This window comes from Oncorhynchus nerka, linkage group LG20, assembly GCF_034236695.1.
Source record: "Oncorhynchus nerka isolate Pitt River linkage group LG20, Oner_Uvic_2.0, whole genome shotgun sequence".
NCBI lineage: Eukaryota > Metazoa > Chordata > Actinopteri > Salmoniformes > Salmonidae > Oncorhynchus > Oncorhynchus nerka.
In genome coordinates, this window is record NC_088415.1 from 21,335,060 (window position 1) to 21,361,526 (window position 26,467).

At 43.5% G+C, this 26,467-nt stretch overlaps 1 protein-coding gene across 3 annotated transcripts in view; it reads right to left on the bottom strand.

Annotated features, from left to right (window-relative positions):
- slc12a5b (solute carrier family 12 member 5b) overlaps positions 1 to 26,467 on the bottom strand; it is a 116,802-nt gene that overhangs the window by 17,264 nt on the left and 73,071 nt on the right. For all 3 annotated transcript variants that reach the window (XM_029621568.2, XM_029621567.2, XM_029621566.2), the window contains exons 5-21: positions 22,580 to 22,634; positions 17,586 to 17,716; positions 16,625 to 16,872; positions 16,004 to 16,215; positions 15,703 to 15,870; positions 14,662 to 14,760; positions 10,289 to 10,346; positions 9,844 to 10,018; positions 9,119 to 9,237; positions 8,905 to 9,003; positions 8,406 to 8,525; positions 1,539 to 1,643; positions 1,120 to 1,288; positions 830 to 1,025; positions 550 to 719; positions 330 to 461; positions 110 to 217 (exon numbers count right to left, since the gene is read on the bottom strand). In XM_029621568.2, coding sequence (XP_029477428.2) covers positions 110 to 217; positions 330 to 461; positions 550 to 719; positions 830 to 1,025; positions 1,120 to 1,288; positions 1,539 to 1,643; positions 8,406 to 8,525; positions 8,905 to 9,003; positions 9,119 to 9,237; positions 9,844 to 10,018; positions 10,289 to 10,346; positions 14,662 to 14,760; positions 15,703 to 15,870; positions 16,004 to 16,215; positions 16,625 to 16,872; positions 17,586 to 17,716; positions 22,580 to 22,634 — 2,364 coding nt within the window. The remainder of the gene's footprint in view (positions 1 to 109; positions 218 to 329; positions 462 to 549; positions 720 to 829; positions 1,026 to 1,119; positions 1,289 to 1,538; positions 1,644 to 8,405; positions 8,526 to 8,904; positions 9,004 to 9,118; positions 9,238 to 9,843; positions 10,019 to 10,288; positions 10,347 to 14,661; positions 14,761 to 15,702; positions 15,871 to 16,003; positions 16,216 to 16,624; positions 16,873 to 17,585; positions 17,717 to 22,579; positions 22,635 to 26,467) is intronic.

Here is a 26,467-nt window from a genome sequence, read left to right on the forward strand (position 1 = left end):
CACTTTGGCTTTGTTTGGTGATTGCTAACAACCACACTGGTAATATGAAATCATAGTCAGTTCCCTATGTATGAGTTATACATTAGAGGAGGGAGGTGTCAGGGCTTACTTCTCTCTCCATCTCATTTTTGGTGAGGTGCATCTGTTTGAGGATCTGGGAGCGCTGCTCCATCACCAGGGTCTTCTCATACGTATAGGCTGAGATGTCACTGTCATGCTAAAAATGGGTGTTAAAACATACTGTATCAATGCACATTATTTGACTGAACTGCCATTGCTCTCACCAATACATCACCTTGTTAAAAACATATAACATGGTTTTGTCTCACCATTTCCACCACCTCGACCTCGGCATCGATACGCAGGTGATACAGGAAGGTGATCAGGTCTTTCTTCATCTGGATGCTGTTGTCGTCCATTTGGGCCACGGTGAAGATGCGCATCTTACACTTCCTCCAAACCTGTCAACACAAGAAAGTCTATGGCTGATTGCTGAATAACAAACACTGAAAAACATGTTCTCTCCAAATCCCCAAAATGGGATCCCACCTTGTGCTGGCGGAGAAGGAAGGGCAGCAGCATCAGCATGCCTCCATCATGGACGATCCACCACACGTCAATGTGGCCTTCAGTGAAGCGTTCTCCGTTCGACGGGTAGGCAGCGATGTTTTTAGGGACCAGCAGAGCCATGCTTGCTGCAGTTGTCTCCCTAACCACCTCTGCAGAGGTGTTGAACATGAGTTAGGATATGATGATGATAACACACAAAACCTTCCCAAAGCATTCTTAGCATAGTGAATAACCTGTCATCTGACCACCTCTAACTCACCGATGAAGTTCCTGAAGCGCAGATTGTCCTCTGCCTGTTTCCAGGTGCGTGGCCAGCTGACCAGCACAGTGTTGTGCTTCAGGCCTCCCAGCCCCCCGACCTGGATCAGGTGGGAGGTCCCATCCCTCAGGTTGGAGGAGATCACCACCTGGGAGAAACCCTTCACCTTCTCTGTCTCCATCAGCTTCCTCAGAGACTGGAGCACACAGTGGAAGAGAGACCAGGGTGTTATAAATGATTCATAAATGATTCATCACTTTTTCTGTGTGTGTCTCTCAGACAGTACGAACCTGATCTGCCTTCTGGGCCTCTGCATGGTTGTTGAGGAAGGTGCCCACCACTGAGGTACCCACGATGGTAAGACCTTTTCCTGCTTTCAGCTGATTGGTCAGGGACAGCAGACGGGGCTGCTCCACATTCTGTTCTGAATCCATGCTCACCAGAACCATAATCTGAGGCCTAACCAGCAAGAATATCAACAATCAGTCACATTCAGATTTACAGAGAGACTAAAGCTGGAAACTGGCAGAAATACCATAAAATAATGTCTTTAAAAAAAATTCATGAATAAGCAAATATCAATATCAAATCTCAATATAATCAAATACATTTCCCTTGAGTTCAGTATGGTACAGATGATGACTAAAGCTTGTGCAATAATAGAAGTGTATCTTGTAGTTGTGAGTACCCCTCTCTGTGACTCACTGACCTCCAGTTCTTGGTGTGAGGCGGTCCCTCCTCCAGCCTCATGAGGGCGAAGCGAGCAGCGCTGAGTGAGATGCCACGTATACCATCTCCCCACTCCTTCTCTGCCCTGTCACACAACACCGAGCAGAGTTAGAGCCAATTAACCATCAATGAACTGACATTTTCACTGATGCTTAGTATGTGTGTTTAATAGCCTGTGAGTGTGAACATGAGAACATCCCAACAGTGTTTAACCATTGTATTTCAAAATCAGTTTGATTTATATTTCATTCACATATATTTTTTAATGCCAAGAGTGTGGAAAGCTGTCATAAAGGCAAAGGGTGGCTACTTTGAAGAATCTCAAATATTAAATATATTTTGATTTGTTTCACACTTTTTTTTCACTATTATTTTACAATGTCGAAAATAGTAAAAATAAATACTTTTGACTGGTACTGTGTGTGTAATGTAATATATATATATATATATATATATATAGATGTGAGGACAATATTAGGATTACATGTAAATCAGTTTTTACCATCTCCTCTTTGGTCACTGTGAGAGTTCCACATGTTGTGTCTGAAAGTGGTGACATGCCAAATGGTGCTAACTGGAGAAATGTAACTGCTATTCCTACTTTCTTTTCTTTTCCTAATATGTATAATCCAATCTTTGAGTCTCCTGTTGCTCTGAAATCTCAAAGTAATCTGACTTGTATTGAAACTGATTTTAAATGCAGAAAAGGTTTGCCATTTGAACAACTTAACATTCATAGTTTATTACCTCAAATGGATCACGTCAGGATGTGGACCTCTCAGGCAGACCCTGATATTTTTATTTGATCTGAAACTTGGTTAACTGATAAAACTCTGGTTAAAATGTGTTTAGGGCTGATAGGAAAGGTAAAGGTGGTGGTGTTACAGTTTACACAAATAATCTTCTTTCTTTGTCTCTGTTAAAGGCTACCACCAGTCCTTAACAATTTGAATTTTTGGCTTTAAGTCTTTAGTTGGGTTCAAACCAAAAAATAACAGCTATGTGAACCTATCGTCCACCCTCCACCAAGAAGTGTGTACTAAACAAACTCACTGATTTAATTGCAATATTTACTACCCCAGAGGTGTAGCAGGAGATTTTAATCTTGCATGTGGAATGCAGGATGCTGACTGACTGTTTAAATTATTTTTGTACTAATCTAAATTTGTGCCAGCTGATGACAAAGCCTACTCGTCCAAACTTAAAGGACCCTACGAACTTTGATTGACGTCATATTTACAAATACTCCAGAGTAATATGCTGGGAGTGTGGTATTTTCTTTGGATATTAGTGACCACTGTCCCATTGTATGTGTCAAAGATATACGGATGACTAGATCCAAAGAGGAATACATTTTTTTAATGAACAGGCCTTTTTTTGTGATCTTTATTTTGGTGACTTTGATTGTATTGCATCTATACCCGACCCAGAGTTGGCTCTGAACCCCTTCTCAAATGTTTTCAACTGTATTGCAGATAAACATGCTCCCTTTAAAAAACTGAGAATTAAAAAAATAGGTATTGCCCTTGGTTCAGTCCTGAGCTATCTGAAGTCATACATAGCCTGGGCGAAAGCTAGATTCGACAGACTCGGGCCCAGACTGGCAGTCTTTCAGGCGATTGAGAAATCGGTGTGTATAAAAATAGTTAAAAAAGCAAAATGGTATTATTATGTTAATACACTTTCTGAATGTACAGGGAAACCAGCTACACTTTGGAAAGTTGTTATGTCACTGAAGGGTTGTGTCTCCTCTTCTCTCCCCCAATAAATCAATTTAGATTCTGGCCCTATAATGACCAAATTGATATCATTAATGCATTTAATCGCCATTTTATCTCTGCAGGCTATGTATTTCAAAGCCAGCTCTTGAAAAGAATAGTTTGGATGTTGATGGTGAAAATATATTGACTGAAAATGCTGGTCAGGAGTTTTCTTTTTGGAAATTCACCGATAAAGGAGTCCTGGATGCTTTGCTAACATTAGACAAAAGAAATCCACAGGGGCTGATCATTTGCAGCCTGGTGTGCAGCTCCCTTTATTGCTGGCTCTGTAGCACACATTTGAATTAACATTGTTATCAGGAAGTATTCCCAAACCATGGAAATCTGCATGTGCTGCCACTACATAAGGAGGGATACAAAGGATCTTGACAACTATCGCACCATTTCAAGACGACCTTCTTTAGTGAAGATTCCTGAATCCTTGGTTAATGTACAACTTAATTCCTTTTTACCTGATAATTGTATTTTTAATATAAACCAATCAGGGTTTAGGCCTGGGCATAATATTACCACAGCAACAATGCTAGTTGTTAATGATCTTGTCAATGCCTTGGGTGCTAAAAAGAGCTTGTGCTGCTTTGTTTATTGACCTGTCCAAGGCATTCGACACTGTTAATCATTCTGTTTTGCTGAAGAAGTTATCAAAAATAGGCCTGGGATATACAGCCCGTTTAAGGTTTCAGAATTATCTTAGCGACAAAACTCAGGTCTTCTTCACAGATGCGGTTAAATCTGAATTCCTTGAGATTCAAAAAGGTGTTCCTCAGGGTTTGATTTATTATTACTGTTGTTCACCTTGTACATTCATGACATAGGAAACACTGTTAATACTTGTAACATTCATCTCTATGCAGATGACACAGTTTTGTATTCCTGTGCCACCTCGGTGCAGCAGGCCATTCGTGAACTTCAGCATGAATTCCGAAATCACGTACAGATCTTAAATTAAATCAAATTTTACTTGTCACATGCGCCAAATACAACCGGTGTAGACCTTACAGTGAAATGCTTACTTTACAAGCCCTTAACCAACAATGCAGTTTTAAGAAAATAAGAGAGATAAGAATAACAAATCATTAAAGAGCAGCATTAAATAACAACAGCGGGGCTATATAAATGGGGTACCTGTACAGAGTCAATGTGCAAGGGCCCTGGTGCCGAGGTAATATGTACATGTAAGTAGAGTTATTGAAGTGACTCTGCATAGATAACAGTGAGTAGCAGTAGCGTAGAAGGGGGAGTGGGGGGTGCAAATAGTCTTGGTTGCCATTTGATTAGCTGTTCAGGAATCTTATGGCTTGGGGATAGAAGTTGTTTAGAAGCCTCTTGGACCTAGACTTGGCACTCCGGTACTGCTTGCCGTGCGGTAACAGAGAGAACAGTCTATGATTAGAGTGGCTGGAGTCTGACAATTTTTAGGGCCTTCCTCTGACACTGCCTGGTATAGAGGTCCTGGATGGCAGGAAGCTTGGTCCCGGTGATGTACTGGGCCGTACGCACTACCCTCTGTAGTGCCTTGCGGTCGGAAGCCGAGCAGTTGCCATACCAGGCAGTGATGCAACCCGTCAGGATGCTCTCGATAGTGCAGCGGTAAAGACTTTTGAGGATCTGAGGACCCATGCCGAATCTTTTCAGTCTCCTGAGGGGGAATAGGTTTTGTTGTGCCCTCTTCACAAATGTCTTGGTGTGCTTGGACCATGTTAGTTTCTTGATGATGTGGATGCCAAGGAAATTGAAGCTCTTAACCTGCTCCACTACAGCCCCGTCGATGAGAATGGGGGCATGCTTGGCCCTCCTTTTCCTGTAGTCCACAATCATCTCCTTTGTCTTGATCACGTTGAGGGAGACGTTGTTGTCCTTGCACCACACGGTCAGGTCTCTGACTTCCTCCCTATAGGCTGTCTCATCATTGTTGGTTATCAAGCTTACCACTATTATGTCGTCAGCAAACTTAATGATGGTGTTGGAATCGTGCCTGGCCGTGCAGTCATGAGTGAACAGGGAGTACAGGAGGAGACTGAGCACGCACCCCTGAGGGGCCCCTGTGTTGAAGATCAGCGTGGCGGATGTGTTGTTACCTACCCTTAACACTCGTCAGGAAGTCCAGGATCCAGTTGCAGAGGAAGGTGTTCAGTCCCAGGGTCCTTAGCTTAGTGATGAGCTTTAAGGGCACTATGGTGTTTGAACGCTGAGCTGTATTCAATGAATAGCATTCTCACACAGGTGTGCCTTTTGTCCGGGTGTGAAAGGGCAGTGTGGAGTGCAATAGAGATTGCATCATCTGTCGATCTGTTTGTGTGGTATGCAAATTAGAGTGGGTCTAGGGTTTCTGGGATAACGGTGTTGATATGAGCCTTTCAAAGCATTTCATGGCTACATACGTGAGTGCTACGGGTTGGTAGTCATTTAGGCAGGTTACCGTAGTGTTTTTGGGCACAAGGACTATGGTGGTCTGCTTAAAACATGTTGGTATTGCAGACTCAGACAGGGAGAGGTTGAAAATGTCAGTGAAGACACTTGCCAGTTGGTCAGCGCATGCTCGGAATACACGTCCTGGTAATCCGCCTGGCCTTGTGGCCTTGTGAATGTTGACCTGTTTTAAGGTCTTACTTACATCGGCTGCAGAGAGCGTGATCACACAGTCATCGGGAAAACAGCTGATGCTTTCATGCATGTTTCAATGTTACTTGCCTTGAAGTGAGCATAGAAGTTATTTAGCTCGCCTTGTAGGCTCATGTTACTGGGAAGCTCTTGGCTGTGTTTCCCTTTGTAGTCTGTAATAGTTTGCAAGCCCTGCCACATCCGACGATCGTCGGAGCTGGTGTAGTGCGATTCGATCTTAGTCCTCTATTGAAGCTTTGCTTGTTTGATGGTTCCTCTGATGGCATAGTGGGATTTCTTATAAGCTTCTGGGTTAGAGTCCCATTCCTTGAAAGCGGCAGCTCTACCCTTTAGCTCAGTGCAAATGTTGCCTGTAATCCATGGCTTCTGGTTGGGGTAAGTATGTACAGTCACTGTGGGGACGACGTCCTCGATGCACTTATTGATAAAGCCACTGACTGATGTGCTGTACTCTTCAATGTCATTTGAAGAATCTCGGAACATATTCCATTCTGTGCTAGCAAAACAGTCCTGTAGTTTAGCATCTGCTTCATCTGACCACTTTTTTATAGGCAGAGTCACTGGTGCTTCCTGCTTTAATTTTTGCTTGTAAGCGGGAATCAGGTGGATAGAATTATGGTTAGATTTGCCATATGGAGGGCGAGCTTTGTACTCGTCTCTATGTGTTGAGTAAAGGTGGTCTAGATTTTTTTATCTCTGGTTGCAAGTCCCCGGCCACTAGGAGCACCGCCTCTGGATGAGTGTTTTCCTGTTTGCTTATGGCGGTATACAGCTCATTGAGTGCGGTTTTAGTGCCAGCCTCGGTCTGTGGTGGTATGTAAGACAGCTACCAAAAATACAGATGAAAACTCTCTAGGTAGATAGTATGGTCTACAGCTTATCACGAGATATTCTACCTCAGTTGAGCAAAACCTTGAGACTTCCTTAGATATCGTGCACCAGCTGTTGTTTACATATATGCATGAGCCCCCGTCCCGTGTCTTACCAGAGGCTGCTGTTCAATCCTGTCGATAGAGTGTATAACCCACCAGCTGTTGTTTACATATATGCATGAGCCCCCGCCCTGTGTCTTACCAGAGGCTGCTGTTCAATCCTGTCGATAGAGTGTATAACCCACCAGCTGTATGTTCTTAATGTCGTCGTTCAGCCACAACTCGGTGAAACATAACATATTACAGTTTTTAATGTCCCGTTGGTAGGATATACGTGCTTTCAGTTTGACCCATTTATTTTCCAGCGATTGATCTTTAGCTAGCAGAATGAAAGGCAAAGGCAGATTAGCCACTCGTCGCCTGATCCTCACAAGGTACCCTGATCTTTTTCCGCGAAATAGACGTTTCCTTCTCCAGCGAATGGCAGGGATCTGGGCCTAGTGTCTGTAGTATCTCCCTCCCGTCTGACTCATCGAAGAAAAACTCTGATCTGAGGTAAGTAATCGCAGTTCTGATGTCCAGAAGCTCTTTTGGGTCATAAGAAATGGTAGCAGCAACATTATGTACAAAACTAGTTACGAACAACGCAAAAAAAATAAAAAAAATAGCATGGTTGGTTAAGAGCCAATAAGACGGCAGCTTTCCCCTCCGGCGCCTTCATGATATGTTAAATACAAGTCAAACCAAGCTCATACTGTTCTTTAGGTCATGAAATGTTGACACTGAGAACCTGCATATTAGCGCTACAATGGAGCCCAAATTGAACTTGTTTCTCAATATGTACCTGGGTGTCTGGATTGATGACAAGTTGTCCTTCGTAACGCATATAGAAAATATGTCTAAGAAGCTAAGATTCAAGATTGTCTGTTCATATCGAAATAAATCATGCCTCTATATTGAAAACAGGAGAACAATTGTTCAAACAACGCTTCTCCATGTCTTGGATTTTGGTGATATTGTTTACATGCGGCAACCTTTGTACCATTCCGCAATACGTTTTATCACAGGGGACAATTTTAGGACTCATCATTGTAGTCTGTATAAAAATGTGGGATGGACCTCTCTGTCCATAAGAAGAGAGCTGCATTCTCTTTGATTTATTTACAAAGCAATCTTACAGAAACTCCCCTCATATGTAACTTCATTAATTAAGTTAAGAATCATAAGTTACCAAACCTGTTCTCAGGAATAGATAATACTAGCGATCCCTTCAGTCTCCACAGATTTGGGAAAATCTGCGTTTTGTTATTTTGTTATTGTGTGCTGAATTATATAGTTTTATACACATATATGAGTATGTTTTCCTATTCTGTTTTTATTGTAATATGTACAGGGCTCTCTTGTGAAATTGATTTTTAATCTCAAGGTTAAATAAATAAAAATATACAGTACCAGTCAAAAGTTTAGAGACACTTACTCATTCCAGGGTTTTTCTTGATTTTGACTATTATATATAATTTCTTAGTTGTGATTTTTCTTTGCTTTGTAGTCCAAGGTTGGAAGCTCACTCACCCAGCGAACTCAATGTATTTGTAGATGCAGGTAGCAATCACCATGGCAACAATGGCGTAGTACCAGGAACAGATAAACATGAGCGACAGACACAAGCTCATGCCCAGGAAGGAGAGAGCCCTGTTGGGGAGAAGGACAGGAAGTTATATTCTCAGTCTGTTGCTGCGACAGTCAAACCAGTCACTGATTATAATAATGGCCAAAGATTGGAGACAGGATATCTTGTCTCTCTGTCTGCTGTTGTTACATTCAAGCCAGTAGAGGATCATTATAGGCTAAGCCAGGCTCCAGATTCCCACAGTGTCTCTGGCAGACTACTCAGGTAAATAACTGCTTCCTAACAGGAACCTACCTGGTCAGGCTTGATATCCAGTGCAAAACACAAATGCTGTAGTAGACTGTTTCACACCTGAGAATATTAGCTAAGCAGCGCTCTTTGGCGATGATCCCATGGCTAAGATCTAGAGCTATGTCTGCTATGTTGCGTTGTTTAACTCACCAGTGGTAGAACTTGAAGCGAGGCCTCCAGTTGGGGGTTCTCAGCAGAGTTTGCAGGGCACAGGCCAGGTTGACAAACATGTAGCACATCAAGAAGAACCTACACAGAGAGAGAAAGAAGAACTCAGAACAGCTATACTTGCTACCAAGACATAACCATCTCCATAGTGTGTTCAGGAGAAGCAGAGTATATATTAGACATGTGGTTGTCTTACATGGAGAGGATGGGGGCAACAGCGTCCAGAGAGGCGATGATGATGCCGATCTCACAGATACTGGCTGTGAGGAGTAGGGCCCAGGTAGGCTCTCCGTTGGCCTTGCCATGCCCAAAAACCTACAGACAACGCACAACAGTGAGGTACAATGAACTATTAACACCCACACCTGCATGCACGCACACCTGAACCTATAGCACGGCACATTGTAGTATTAAGTTGAGTGGACTGCAAGAGTTTCAGCCCCGCTCATCCTCTCATTCAGGTCACACTGGTCCTTGCTGCAGCATGATTAATCACTATCGTCCCTATATCACACGTTAGACATGTCTGCTCAGTCTGGGAAACTTTTCCTCATTTAATCAGTGGGGGTGACAGACAGCTCCTGTCACAGCAACTCAACCTGAGCCTGGACTATAGTAGGACCATGAATTAGTAATCACTGCTAGCCCCGACACACTTGAGGGCTATTTGAGTAGAGTGGATCTACATTTCTCTGAACAAACAGAGAAATTGTCTCGATGGTATTAGAAGAGTAGAAATAGTGGTTATGGTAATAATATGCAGTATAACATATACAGAAAATTACTAATGTCCGCTGATTGACCACTCCACGAAGTAAATAGTGCTAATGTGTGTGTGTGTGTGTGTGTGTGTGTGTGTGTGTGTGTGTGTGTGTGTGTGTGTGTGTGTGTGTGTGTGTGTGTGTGTGTGTTTTTACTCACTTTAAGGAAAGGGATTACACTATCGCGGGAGATGGCCTGCAGGAGGCGTGGCGCTCCAGTCAAACTCTGAAGCCCTGCCCCACAGGTGGAGAAGAAGGAGCCAATCACGATCACCCATGGTGAAGGCCACGCCAGGGTACCAATTACAAGGTTACCATCCACCCCCTCACCAAACCTGAAGTCAGAGAGACAGATCTAAGTTGCCTTTTTCAATTAGTTTTTGTTATAACAGCTACCCTCGTCCACTGTCCATTGCAGTATCAATTCAGTGCACACATTCTCAATCAAGTCCTTTAAGTATTATTTGTTATTCTATGTGTTGCATCTGATTACATGGACAATTAGTGGGAGAGTATTGATTTTGAGATGGGCAAGACTCACGAGGCAACGATGCTAGCTATAGTAATACAGGAAGTGGATGTAGAGTGGAATACAAATAACTCACTTGTCCCTCAGGACCACCCCTTCAATGCAGGCCCCAAACAGGACCACGGCAGACATGTCTGGGAGGAGCAGTGAAGGAACACACACACAGACCTCACAATACACACATTACACAATGAAGAGCAACAATACGCTGCACTTAACCCATTTATGAAATTGCTTATTCCAGTTACTAATAAGAATGCACCCGTTAAGAAAATGTCTGTAACAACTGTTAAATCCCTGTGGATTGATAAGGAATGGAACAATTGTATGGTTGAGAGGGATGAGGCAAAAGGAATGACAAATAAACATACTGCAAATTGAGAAATGATGTGAATAAACTGAATTTAAAAAACAAGAAACTATACTATGAAACAAAGATAAATTATATGAAGAACGATAGTAAAAAACTTTGGAGCACCTTAAATTAAATTCTGGGCAAAAGGCAAACTCAGCTCCATCATTTATTGAATCAGATGGCTCCTTCATCATAAAACCCAGTGATATTGCCAACTATTTTAATGATTTTTTCATTGGCAAGGTTAGCAAACTTAGGCATGACATGCCAGCAATAAAACTCTGACACTATACATCCATGACAAAATTATGAAAGACAAGAACTGTAATTTGGAAGACTAGGTTTTTTTGTTGTTGTCTATCAATAATGACAAGCCACCTGGGTCTGACAACTTGGATGGAAAATGGATGGAAAATGACAGATATTGCTATTCCTATTTGCCATATCTTCAATCTAAGCCTACAATCTAGGTAAACCATTGGAAAAAATGTGTTTGACCAGACAGACTTTTAGCACACTTATAGGGAAAGACATTCAACATGCAGGGGCACAAATTACTGATGATTGGCTGAGAGAAATTGATGATAAAAAAGATTGTGGGAGCTATTTTGTTAGACTTCAATGCGGCTTTTGACATTATTGATCATAGTCTGCTGCTGTAAATACGTATGTGATATGGCTTTACACCCCTTGCTATATTGTGGATAAAGAGTTACTTGTCTAACAGAACACAGAGGGTTTCTTTAATGGAAGTCTCTCCAACATTATCCAGTTGGAATCAGGAATTCCCCAGGGCAGCTTTCTAGGCCTCTTACTTTTTTCAATCTTTACTAATGACATGCAACTTGCTTTGAGTAAAACCAGTGTGTCCTTTGTATGCAGATGACTCAATGCTATACATGTCAGCTACTACAGCGAGTGAAACTCAATGCTATACATGTCAGCTACTACAGCGAGTGAAACTCAATGCTATACATGTCAGCTACTACAGCGAGTGAAACTCAATGCTATACATGTCAGCTACTACAGCGAGTGAAACTCAATGCTATACATGTCAGCTACTACAGCGAGTGAAACTCAATGCTATACATGTCAGCTACTACAGCGAGTGAAACTCAATGCTATACATGTCAGCTACTACAGCGAGTGAAACTCAATGCTATACATGTCAGGTACTACAGCGAGTGAAACTCAATGCTATACATGTCAGCTACTACAGCGAGTGAAACTCAATGCTATACATGTCAGCTACTACAGCGAGTGAAACTCAATGCTATACATGTCAGCTACTACAGCGAGTGAAACTCAATGCTATACATGTCAGCTACTACAGCGAGTGAAATTACTGCAACACTTAACAAAGAGCTGCAGTCAGTTTCAGAATGGGTGGCAAGAAATAAGTTAGTCCTAAATATTTCAAAATCAACAAGTATTGTATTTGGGACAAATCATTCACTAAACCCTAAACCTAAAATAAATCTTATAATGAATAGTGTGGAAATTAAGCAAGTTGAGGTGACTAAACTGCTTGAAGAACCCTGGATTTTAAACTGTCATAGTCAAAAAATGTTGATACAACAGTAGCTAAGATGGGGAGAAGTATGTCCATAATAAAGCACTGCTCTACCTTCTTAACAACACTATCAACAAGGCAGGTCTTACAGGCCCTAGTTTTGTCGCACCTGGACTACTGTCCAGTCGTGTGGTCAGGTGCCAAAAAGAAGGATTTAGGAAAATTACAATTGGCTCAGAACAAGGCAGCACGGCTGGCCTTTAAATGTACACAGAGAGCTAACATTAATAATGTGCATGTCAATCTCTCATGGCTCAAAGTAGAGGAGAGGTTCACTTCATCACTACTTGTTTTTGTAAGAAGTATTGCTATGCTGAATACACCGAGCTCTCTGTTCAAACTACAAGCACACAGCTCGAACACCCATGCATACCCCACAAGACATGCCACAAGAGGTCTCTTCACAATCCCCGAGTCCAGGAAAGACTATAGGAGGCTCACAGTACTACATAGAGCCATGACTACATGGAACTCTATTCCACATCAGGTAACTGATCCAAGCAGTAGAATCAGATATAAAAAAAGACACTTTTGGAACAGTGGGGATTGTGAAGAGACACACACACAGACACAGACACAAGCATACACATACACATGCTAACACACGCACTCTACACACAATGGATTTTGTATTGTAGATATGTGGTAGTGGAGTAGTGACCTGGGGGCACACTTAATGTATTGTAGATATGTGGTAGTGGAGTAGTGACCTGGGGGCACACTTAATGTATTGTAGATATGTGGTAGTAGAGTAGTGACCTGAGGGAACACACTTAATATATTGTAGATATGTGGTAGTAGAGTAGTGACCTGAGGGAACACACTTAATGTATTGTAGATATGTGGTAGTAGAGTAGTGACCTGGGGGCACACTTAATGTATTGTAGATATGTGGTAGTAGAGTAGTGACCTGGGGGCACACTTAATGTATTGTAGATATGTGGTAGTGGAGTAGTGACCTGGGGGAACACACTTAATGTATTGTAGATATGTGGTAGTAGAGTAGTGACCTGGGGGAACACACTTAATGTATTGTAGATATGTGGTAGTGGAGTAGTGACCTGGGGGCACACTTAATGTATTGTAGATATGTGGTAGTGGAGTAGTGACCTGGGGGCACACTTAATGTATTGTAGATATGTGGTAGTGGAGTAGTGACCTGGGGGCACACTTAATGTATTGTAGATATGTGGTAGTAGAGTAGTGACCTGGGGGCACACACTTAATGTATTGTAGATATGTGGTAGTAGAGTAGTGACCTGGGGGCATACTTAATGTATTGTAGATATGTGGTAGTAGAGTAGTGACCTGGGGGAACACACTTAATGTATTGTAGATATGTGGTAGTAGAGTAGTGACCTGGGGGAACACACTTAATGTATTGTAGATATGTGGTAGTGGAGTAGTGACCTGGGGGCACACTTAATGTATTGTAGATATGTGGTAGTAGAGTAGTGACCTGGGGGAACACACTTAATGTATTGTAGATATGTGGTAGTAGAGTTTTGACCTGGGGGCACACTTAATGTATTGTAGATATGTGGTAGTAGAGTAGTGACCTGGGGGAACACACTTAATGTATTGTAGATATGTGGTAGTGGAGTAGTGACCTGAGGGAACACACTTAATGTATTGTAGATATGTGGTAGTAGAGTAGTGACCTGGGGGCACACTTAATGTATTGTAGATATGTGGTAGTAGAGTAGTGACCTGGGGGAACACACTTAATGTATTGTAGATATGTGGTAGTAGAGTAGTGACCTGGGGGAACACACTTAATGTATTGTAGATATGTGGTAGTAGAGTAGTGACCTGAGGGAACACACTTAATGTATTGTAGATATGTGGTAGTAGAGTAGTGACCTGGGGGCACACTTAATGTATTGTAGATATGTGGTAGTAGAGTAGTGACCTGGGGGCACACTTAATGTATTGTAGATATGTGGTAGTAGAGTAGTGACCTGGGGGAACACACTTAATGTATTGTAGATATGTGGTAGTGGAGTAGTGACCTGGGGGCACACTTAATGTATTGTAGATATGTGGTAGTAGAGTAGTGACCTGGGGGCACACTTAATGTATTGTAGATATGTGGTAGTAGAGTAGTGACCTGAGGGAACACACTTAATGTATTGTAGATATGTGGTAGTGGAGTAGTGACCTGAGGGAACACACTTAATGCGTTGTGAAAAGTGTTATGAAATGTATTTTTAATTGTATATATCTGCCGTAATGTTGCTGGACCCCAGGAAGAGTATCTGCTGCCTTGGCAACAACTAAAAGAGATCCTTAATCAATTCAAAAATAAATACACTGTACCTACAGGCTTTAGTACAAACTGTCTCCCAAGCATTTACAAAACCTGAAACTAAATTAAGAATCAAATGCTTCATATTGTCTATTCAAACGTCACCCATATTATATGTAACATTCCAGCGTATTTTCGTCAGTAGTCCCTGAGAAGTTTCAAAACATGGACTGCTCCAGCAAGACTGGCAGAATTTACTGTAGTAAAGGATACACACTATAGAAGTAGTGGTAATGGCTGCTATTGTGCCTATGGGGATGGACTTCTGGGCATCGCGCAGGTCTCCAGAGCGGTTAGAGCCAGCCATGATGCCTGGGAGGCAGAGGGACAGAAGTGGAGAGGGACAGAAGAAGGGGGGGGGGGGAGAAACAGGATCAAACAGGAACCATTCCCATCCTTCACACTTGATGTGTAAGGGCTTGTCCTATGTTTCACACATGTTTTTTACTTATTTATTTTTACTGTGCTAGCTAGGGAGTGCTGTCTGAAAGTGATAAAGTGGAGGGCCAACAACAACAACAAAATATCAGAATTATTTATTAGCAACTTTTTAAAAACGAATTCTTTACTTGTAATAGCAACAGTGTTTTTGTGTTTGTTGTTTTTACAATCCAGAAAACTGGTGAAGTGTTCAACAAACCATTTTACATGCATCACCAGCAGCAGCTCTCACAAAACATGATAATACTAATGTCACAGAGCAAATGCTTGTACACAATGGGCATTTTATTCAGCGGTTATGAAACTGGGATGATAGTGGGAATGTGACTCATGTATTCCTCAGACTTTCTGCTGATGTGGTTTTTGGCAGAAATTCCACTTGATCTAATTTCACCTCATTCAGCTCCTCTAGTGTCATCAGTTCTGGAAAGTATTTATCTGTCTCTCTCTCTGCATTTGGGACTGTGGAGAGACTCCCAGGTTACTATAAAGTGGATATAACAATAGGAATTATGTTTCTCATGTGAGAAATCCAATACTGCCGTTAGGTGCCCTTGTATAAGCAAATTATTAGTCAAAGGATACAAGCAGTGCTTTTTTTAATGTAGCATTTACTTTGAAATCATAAGGTAAAATGTTAATTTAATTATAATAACTTAATATAGGTGATTAGATTGATCAGGTTTGTGCTTGGCTGAAACAAAAGCATGTACCCATAATGTCCTTTTGGTATATGATTGGCCTAGTCCGTCCCCAGCAGTGACCCCTGACCGTTGACCCAGTGATTGACCTGTGACCCCAGCAGTGACTGACCTGTGACAGAGGGGAAATAGATCCCCACCAGCAGGGTGAAGAAGCTGGTGATGTCAGCCAGGACATAACGGTTGGAGTTGGTGATGGGAGCGTCAGGGTCCTGCATGGCTGACATCCCCCGTTTCTCCAAGAAGTCTCCCTTCTCCAGGTAGTAACCAAACAGGTTCTCTGTGAGAGTGAGACAGAGACAGAGAGATGCACAAACATCATAATAATAACATACCACTTGTGGAGTACCAGTGTGTCTCTCTATTACAGACTACATTAGCTTACAATACGTTCTGAATGGGGCACTTCTTACCAGCCAGTATACCACTGCTAACCCCTGGGATGCCCTGGATCTCAGAAACATTGTTGTTGGCAAAGTACTCATCACAGGTAGCATTGAGGAACTCTGAGTCGCAGAAAATCTTCCACAGCTTGGTGGTGACCGTGCCGTTGTCCCTCTCAATGACCTTGGCACACACGTCAAATCCCTTGGAGATCAGAGTGCGGTTCCCCAGGATGCACACGCTGTAGGGGGAGGACAGACAAGACATCATCAGCCACCGGTCTATTTAGAGGTTAGGAAAACATTACAAAAATTAACATAAATATGCAAGTCTCATGACTTAACTAAGTAAATTAAGTAAACATTAAACATGATCAGAGACAGGGTCATCATGACATTTGTTTAATTTTTTTGTAAAGCTCTAACAACTTTAACGTTGGAAACCTTAATTGGTCAAACTCCCATGTCTGTTTGGTATAATATAACAACAAAGAAGTTACTGCAAACAACAAACACCATTCCCCCTGGACATTATTCCACGCGTGGTAGGACAGCAGAATATGCAGTGCAATTTTTTTTCTCCCATGCTGACGAATGCGTCTCTCCTCTGTTTTCATCAACAAAATCAAAACAATAACAGGTCAGACTTACGGGAAAACAGGGGGTTCAAAGGCCGTCTTGATGACCCCAGCATAAACAGCCAGGATGGACAGAATAACGCACGCCAGGAAGACCAGAGCCAGCTTGTTGACATATTTGACCCCCACAAACACCACCGTGGCCATGAAACTGAGCACAATGGTGCCGTACACGCGCATGTTGTTCAGCATCGCTGCCTCCATATCAGCCCCTTCCAGACCCTCCATCTTAAAAATGGCCGCCTGGGGAAGGATGTAAATCTAGAGAAGAGAAAGATGGAGGGAGAGAGAGAAAGGGAAGGGAAGAGAACACGAGAGAAGAAGAGAGGAGAGAGTAAGAATAGGATGGAGGGAGAGAAAGGGTGTGTTAAAAAAAATGATAGAGGGAGGTATGAGGATGGAGGGAGAGAATGGGAGCAAGTGTCAGAAAAGGAGGATGAAGGAAAAAAGGAGGAAGGGAGTGAGAAGAGAGATCAGACATGATCTCAAACATTTGAGACATCAGATAAACGTAATAAAAATGGTATTGTTTTTATGATGGTGGATGATGGAACAGACAAGGCATGAACAAATGAACCAGCATATGAAAGGAAATGCACTTAGTATTATTTTTAAAAAGCATCAGATCTAAATAAAGCTCTGAGTGTGACAGCTTGCTGGATGAATTCATGATAATTGAGATATTATGTCTCTAAGGAAAAATCACTCAGGAATTGCAACAACTTTTCATATTTGTCAAAAATAAAAATATATGAACATAATGGGTTTCAATTGATTGTATTTAGTGGGTAACTTTCGGCATCCTCATCCCTTGCATTACAATCTACACTGAAGAACACAGACATGTGAGTGCACATCTTTGCATTAATCAATGTTGTGGTCTCGCCCCAATATAAAATGCTGGAAAAGGCACAGAGGAATACAAAACAGATAGTAAACAAAACAATAAAATAATAGCAAGCATCTATCCTTACCAGCAGAAGTTCGATGGCACCAAGGATGTACATGGCACCCGCAAAAGTAGTCCCCAAATAGAAGCAGATTCCGACAGCTCCGCCAAACTCAGGCCCCAGGGAACGGGAGATCATGTAGTAGGAGCCTCCGGCTGAGACACACAAACACAACCATTGGCATTTCTATTTGGCTCTATTTCTGCAACATTGTCTTCAAAGATTAACCCCAGGTCTGCACAAAAGTCTAAAGAATTGGGGCTTGTAGTTTGTAAACAAAAAGATAGTGCTGCATAGACATTGCTTAGGCATGTTAGATAGAGCTTGAATACAGTTCTAGACTTTCTCTACATTACTATGGTTCTATGGATAGGTACAAAATAGATTATAGGTTTCTGAATAGAATAGTTTCACACTTTGACTTTGTGCAGGTGGTGGAAGCGGCGCTAATACAGTGTGGTTCTGATTTAGCCATGCTAGCATTGCCTAAGCTGTGTTCGAATACCCATACTAACATACTGTATATTACATACTTAATGAGTATATACTACACTGCTCAAAAAAATAAAGGGAACACTTAAACAACACAATGTAACTCCAAGTCAATCACACTTCTGTGAAATCAAACTGTCCACTTAAGAAGCAACACTGATTGACAATAAATGTCACATGCTGTTGTGCAAATGGAATTGACAACAGGTGGAAATTATAGGCAATTAGCAAGACACCCCCAATAAAGGAGTGGTTCTGCAGGTGGCGACCACAGACCACTTCTCAGTTCCTATGCTTCCTGGCTGATGTTTTGGTCACTTTTGAATGCTGGCGGTGCTTTCACTCTAGTGGTAGCATGAGACGGAGTCTACAACCCACACAAGTGGCTCAGGTATTGCAGCTCATCCAGGATGGAACATCAATGCGAGCTGTGGCAAGAAGGTTTGCTGTGTCTGTCAGCGTAGTGTCCAGAGCATGGAGGCGCTACCAGGAGACAGGCCAGTACATCAGGAGACGTGGAGGAGGCCGTAGGAGGGCAACAACCCAACAGCAGGACCGCTACCTCCGCCTTTGTGCAAGGAGGAGCAGGAGGAGCACTGCCAGAGCCCTGCAAAATGACCTCCAGCAGGCCACAAATGTGCATGTGTCTGCTCAAACGGTCAGAAACAGACTCCATGAGGGTGGTATGAGGGCCCGACGTCCACAGGTGGGGGTTGTGCTTACAACACCGTGCAGGACGTTTGGCATTTGCCGGAGAACACCAAGATTGGCAAATTCGCCACTGGCGCCCTGTGCTCTTCACAGATGAAAGCAGGTTCACACTGAGCACATGTGACAGACGTGACAGAGTCTGGAGACGCCGTGGACAACGTTCTGCTGCCTGCAACATCCTACCGCATGACCGGTTTGGCGGTGGGTCAGTCATGGTGTGGGGTGGCATTTCTTTGGGGGGCCGCACAGCCCTCCATGTGCTCGCCAGAGGTAGCCTGACTGCCATTAGGTACCGAGATGAGATCCTCAGACCCCTTGTGAGACCATATGCTGGTGCGGTTGGCCCTGGGTTCCTCCTAAAGCAAGACAATGCTAGACCTCATGTGGCTGGAGTGTGTCAGCAGTTCCTGCAAGAGGAAGGCATTGATGCAATGGACTGGCCCGCCCGTTCCCCAGACCTGAATCCAATTGAGCACATCTGGGACATCACGTCTCGCTCCATCCACCAACGTCACGTTGCACCACAGACTGTCCAGGAGTTGGCGGATGCTTTAGTCCAGGTCTGGGAGGAGATCCCTCAGGAGACCATCCGCCACCTCATCAGGAGCATGTCCAGGCGTTGTAGGGAGGTCATACAGGCACGTGGAGGCCACACACACTACTGAGCCTCATTTAGACTTGTTTTAAGGACATTACATCAAAGTTGGATCAGCCTGTAGTGTGGTTTTCCAACTCCAAATCCAGACCTCCATGGGTTGATAAATTTGATTTCCATTGATAATTTTTGTGTGATTTTGTTGTCTGCACATTCAACTATGTAAAGTAAAAAGTATTTAATTAGAATATTTCATTCATTCAGATCTAGGATATGTTATTTTAGTGTACCCTTAATTTTTTTGAGCAGTGTATATACTATTAGTTAATTTTAGTATACTGTAAACGAGCAGTATGCTTTCAGTTGAGCATACTAGCGCTTTGCCTGTCTACCGGAAGTTGATACTGTTGCTATGCAACCTCTTGCTAGCTACTTAGCATAACAAATGACTAAATCAAATCAAATCAAATAGCATTGTTTAAAGTGGCTAGTGATATATTTTACATCATTTCCCATCAATTCCCATTATTAAAGTGGCTGGAGTTGAGTCAGTGTGTTGGCAGCAGCCACTCAATGTTAGTGGTGGCTGTTTAACAGTCTGATGGCCTTGAGATAGAAGCTGTTTTTCAGTGTCTCGGTCCCAGCTTTGATGCACCTGTACTGACCTCGCCTTCTGGATGATAGCGGGGTGAACAGGCAGTGGCTCGGGTGGTTGTTGTCCTTGATGATCTTTATGGCCTTCCTGTAACATCGGGTGGTGTAGGTGTCCTGGAGGGCAGGTAGTTTGCCCCCGGTGATGCGTTGTGCAGACCTCACTACCCTCTGGAGAGCCTTACAGTTAAGGGCGGAGCAGTTGCCGTACCAGGCGGTGATACAGCCCGCCAGGATGCTCTCGATTGTGCATCTGTAGAAGTTTGTGAGTGCTTTTGGTGACAAGCCGAATTTCTTCAGCCTCCTGAGGTTGAAGAGGCGCTGCTGCGCCTTCTTCACGATGCTGTCTGTGTGGGTGGACCAATTCAGTTTGTCTGTGATGTGTTTGCCGAGGAACTTAAAACTTTCTACCCTCTCCACTACTGTTCCATCGATGTGGATAGGGGGGTGTTCCCTCTGCTGTTTCCTGAAGTCCACAATCATCTCCTTAGTTTTGTTGACGTTGAGTGTGAGGTTATTTTCCTGACACCACACTCCGAGGGCCCTCACCTCCTCCCTGTAGGCCGTCTCGTCATTGTTGGTAATCAAGCCTACCACTGTTGTGTCGTCCGCAAACTTGATGATTGAGTTGGAGGCGTGCGTGGCCACGCAGTCGTGGGTGAACAGGGAGTGCAGGACAGGGCTCAGAACGCACCCTTGTGGGGCCCCAGTGTTGAGGATCAGCGGGGTGGAGATGTTGTTGCCTACCCTCACCACCTGGGGGCGGCCCGTCAGGAAGTCCAGTACCCAGTTGCACAGGCGGGGGTCGAGACCCAGGGTCTCGAGCTTGATGACGAGCTTGGAGGGTACTATGGTGTTAAATGCCGAGCTGTAGTCGATGAACAGCATTCTCACATAGGTATTCCTCTTGTCCAGATGGGTTAGGGCAGTGTGCAGTGTGGTTGAGATTGCATCGTCTGTGGACCTATTTGGGCGGTAAGCAAATTGGAGTGGGTCTAGGATGTCAGGTAGGGTGGAGGTGATATGGTCCTTGACTAGTCTCTCAAAGCACTTCATGATGACGGAAGTGAGTGCTACGGGGCGGTAGTCGTTTAGCTCAGTTACCTTAGCTTTCTTGGGAACAGGAACAATGGTGGCCCTCTTGAAGCATGTGGGAACAGCAGACTGGGATAGGGATTGATTGAATATGTCCGTAAACACACCAGCCAGCTGTTCTGCGCATGCTCTGAGGGCGCGGCTGGGGACTAGTTAGACATTTTACAACTTCGGGTGTGTTCTTAAATTCAATCTGGAGTGCCAGAGTGTGCTCGTAAATTCAGAGCGTTGTCAGGTTGGCCGTTTGTAAATTCAGGGTGTTTCGCTCTCGGAGGGCACACTGGACGCTCGGGCCAAGGAGTATGGTTGATTTGAGTGTTCTGACCTTACAACGGCAGCCAAACACCCAAGCTAACTTGCTAGCTACTTCCAGACACAAATGAGACCACTGACCATTTTACTCGCCCTAGAAGAGCTGGTTAGGCAGTTCTCATGTTATCCAGAGCGTTGGTGACTGTAACTGTGCTGTTGGCAACAATTTCATTATGATTTTTTGCCAACATTTACTGACACCGGCCATATGTTGCAAGTGCTCATAAATTCATTATTCTGTGCTCTGGTACACTCAGACAGAGTGCTCTGAAATCAGAGTAGATGGCCAGAGGGAATTTACAAAAGCACCCGAATGTCCATCAAACGCACAACGACTGTACCATTTAGCTAAGCTAAGAATGACGAGAATAATCAAGTCAGTAAATGTTGGGTAGTTAGATAGCCTATAGTTAATATACTGGCAAGTTTGATGTATAAGTAGCCAACTAACATTATGTAGCTAGCTAACATACCGGTATATACTGCTGTAATGATATGCTATGTGGTTCGTAAGGACAGCGTAGCCAACAAATTGTCAGCCAATATAACGTGTAAGGTAATTTATTTGAAAAGTCATTACTTTATAACGTTGCTCAACATTCTCTTTGTATCTGCTCAGTGAATTTGTATCTGCTCTCGTTGTACTTCGGCTGCATATTTTCAAATGCCTCTGCTTTATAGAGTCTGTATGTAATAGAACGTCATTTTGGCATAGTGGAACTGCCTACGTCACTACCTTATCCGCTTGAATAGAATACTAAATAGTAGCTAGCAAGATGAAGATCACAGAGGTCATTTTTAATGAGTGCATTTAGAAAGTGAATAGTTTGCATCAACTACCTGCAAAGGTTTTGCTTACAAACTTTGGTTTTGAATCGTGAGTTTCTGACATGTCTGCCTCGTGATTTGTTGGGAGAGTTCTCTGTCTGAGCACCCACCCCAGATTTCTTTTTTCCTTATCAAAGTTGTCAAAAGAGTCCGTTGTCGAAACCAGACCCTAGTTACTGTTGCATAAGGTCGGGTTTTCGAGACTAAGTATTACCTGTCCACAGACCTGAGCAATATCAGAGGACATGAAAACCTAATTGCTTGGAAATAACAACAGGATTGCCCTGCGGCACCCAGGCCTCCCACACATGCACACACTGTGTTACGCACTCACCTGGCACCACTCCATTCGTTGCGATGGCACTCATGGAGATCGCTGTCAGCATGGTCTGAGACAAGAGAGTCAGTGGGGAGAGAAAACGATAGATTTAAAATGGAGGAGCAGTTAAATATATTTTATTCACCAGCTGCAGAGTTCTGATTCTTAGTTTAATAATATATTGTTTGTGATGCTCCATCCTTATACCATACTTCAGTATGAACATTGTGACGATGGTTCAAAATAGATTCTTAGTTATATACTGAACAAAAATACACTATATATACAAAAGTGTGTGGACACCCCTTCAAATTAGTGGATTCGGCTATTTTAGCCACTCAGCCATTGCTGAATGGTGTATAAAATCGAGAACACAGACATGCAATCTCCATATCCAAACATTGGCAGTAGAACGGCATTATAGAAGAGCTCAGTGACTTTCAACGTGGCACCGTCATAGGATGCCACCTTTCCAACAAGTCAGTTTGTTACATTTCTGCCCTGCTAGAGCTTCCCCAGTGAACTGTAAGTGCTTTAATTGTGGAGTAGAAACGTCTAGGAGCAACAACGGCTCAGCTGCAAAGTGGTAGGCCACAGAAGCTCACAGAACGAGACTGCCGAGTGCTGAAGCGCATAGCGTGTAAAAGCGTCTGTCCTCTGTTGCAGCACTCACTACCGAGTTCCAAACTGCCACTGGAAGCAATGTCACAAGAACTGTTCTCCGGGAGCTTCATAAAATGGGTTTCCATGGTCATGCAGCTGCACACAAGTCAAAGATCACCATGCGCAATGCCAAGCTTTGGCTGGAGTGGTTCAAAGTTCACCACATTTCGACTCTGAAGCAGTGGAAACGCGTTCTCTGGAGTGATGAATCACGCTTCACTATCTGGCAGTCCGACGGATGCCAGGAGAACACTACCCACCCGAATGCATAGTGCCAAATGTAAAGATTGGTGGAGGAGAAATAATGGTCTGGGGCTGTTTTTCTTGGTTCAAGCTAGGCCCCTTAGTTCCAGTGAAGGGAAATCTTAATGCTACAGCATACAATGACATTCTAGACGATTCTGTGCTTCCAACTTTGTGGCAACAGTTTGGGGAAGACCTTTTCCTGTTTCAGCATGACAATGCCCTCGTGCACAAAGCGAGGTACGTACAGAAATGGTTTGTCGAGATCGCTGTGGAAGAACTTGACTGCACTGGCTTTGGGATGAATTGGAATGCCGGCTGCGAGCCAGGCCTAATTGCCCAACATCAGTGCGCGACCTCACTAATGCTATTGTGGCTGAATGGAAGCAAGCCCCCGGAACAATCAAACATCTAGTGGAAAGCCTTCCCGCAAAGGGGGGAACAACTCCATATTACTGACCATGTTTTTGGAATGAGATGTTCGACAAGCAGATGTCCACATACTTTTGGTATGGGGACAAAGTGTGTAATTGGCATGCTGACTGCAGCATCATTTTAGAGAATTTAGAGAATCTCCCTCACAACCGCAGACCACGTGTAACCACGCCAGCCCAGGTCCTCCCAATCAGACTTCTTCACCTGCGGGATTATCTGAGACCAGCCACCCAGACAGCTGATGAAATTCTGGGTTTGCACAACCAAAGAATTTCTGCACAAACTGTCAGAAACCAGCTCATGGACGCTCATCTGCGTGATCATCGTCTCACCAGGGCCTTGAACTGACTGCAGTTTGGCGTCGTAAACCGACTTCAGTGGGGAAATGCTCACCTTCGATGGCCACTGGCACACTGGAGAATTGTGCTCTTCATGGATGAATCCCGGTTTCAACTGTACCGGACAGTATGGCGTTGTGTGGGCAAGTGGTTTGCTGATGTCAACGTTGTGAACAGAGTTCCCTATGGTGGCGGTGGGGTTATGGTATGGGCAGGCATAATCTATGGACAATGAGCACAATTGAATTTGATCAATGGCAATTTGAATGCACAGAGATATATTGACGAGATCCTGAGGCCCATTGTTGTGACATTCATCCATCAGCTTATGTTTCAGCATGATAATGCACGGCCACATGTTGCAAGGATCTGTATGTACACAATTCCTAGAAGCCTGCATACTCACCACACATGTCACCCATTGAGCATGTTTGGGATGCTCTGGATCAACTTGTACAACAGCGTGTTCCAGTTCCCGCCAAGTGGGACAACATTTCAACGGCCAGATCAAGATCTATGAGAAGGAGATGTGTTGTGCTGCGTGAGGCAAATGGTGGTCACACCAGATACTGATTGGTTTTCTGATCCACGCCCCTACCTTTTTTTGTAAGGTATCTGTGACCAACAGATGCATATCTGTATTCCCAGTCATGTGAAATCCATAGATTATGGACTAATGAATTGATTTCAATTGACTGATTTCCTTATATGAATTGTAACCTGAAATTGTTGCATGTTGCGTTTATATTTTTGTTCAGTGTATTTGGCAGATGATCGATCATGACAACATACAATGCAACCTTGAACTAACCTGACAACTCATCAATCTAATCATCATCCTGGCAGAAATAAAAGACAGAGATCATAGACATCTATAGTGTCAGTATTTATATCTAAGGTGGGGACAATCTGCAGGCTTGAGATAAAAGTTTCCCTTAGATTTAGGATCAGATAACCCATTGTATAAATAACCTTAATAACATATTTAGGATCAAATGAGCATACCTGTAAATAACCTTACTTATTTGATGGGTGTAAAAATATCAATATCAAAAATATCTGACCACTGAATCAGTGGTTAGAAGCAACTTCTACACAACCTGTGTGTTCTACCCTTTTAACTGGGTCCCAGAGCACCAGATGACCCAGATGGTCAGATGGCATTGGCTAAATAAAGAATAAATAAAGGAGTCATAGTAAATATGTTTGGGAAGGCAGACCAACCATCTCTGCTAAAGCTCAGTGATGCAGATAGGGCATTTCACAAATCCACAAGGCAGAATGACAATGTGGAGAGAGAGGGGGGGATGTAAGAGAGGAAATGTAGAGTGGAGAGAGAATGAAAGGGACAGACAGGGAGGGAAGTGGGGAGAGAGGGAGGGGTGTAAGAGAGAAAATGGAGAGTGGAGAGAGAATGAAAAGGACAGACAGGGAGGGAATTGGGGAGAGAGGGAGGGAGAAGTTAGGTTTAGTAGGAATCATGAGAGAATAAGAATGAGAGGGAGAAACAGGTATATGTGAGAGGGGGAGACAGGTGTCTGTGAGTGTCTGTGAGAGGGAGAGAGGTGTATGTGAGAGGGAGAGATACGTGCCTGTGACAGAGAGACATGTGTATGTGAGAGGGAGAGACAGGTGTCTGTGAGAAGGAGAGCGGTGTCTGTGAGAGGAAGAGATAAGTGCCTGTGAGAGGGAGAGATAAGTGCCTGTGAGAGAGAGATAGGTGTCTGTGAGAGGGAGGGACAGGTGTCTGTGAGAGGGAGGGACAGGTGTCTGTGAGAGGGAGAGATAGGTGTCTGTGAGAGGGAGAGATAGGTGTCTGTGAGAGGGAGGGACAGGTGTCTGTGAGAGGGAGAGATAGGTGTCTGTGAGAGGGAGAGATAGGTGTCTGGGAGCGGGGAAGAGTTGAAGTAAATAAAAGAGACAGAAGAGAGAAAGACAGACAGTCAGAGTTGGGGAAAAAAGAGAGCGAGTGAGGTAATTAGGCCAGAGAAAGAGAGTTAGTCAGAATGGTTAGATGGAGACAAATACTGACTGGATCATGGAGGAATCAGAGGGAGAAAGAACAAGATATCTGGATTAAAGGAAAGAGATGGATAGAGAAAGACAATGAAGGAAATAGATCTCAGGACACAGGGAGAGAGAATGAGTCACAGAGAGACAAAAAGAGAGTGACATTATGAACACGATAGAGAGAGATGATTGCGCTCAATCAATACCTCTTCAG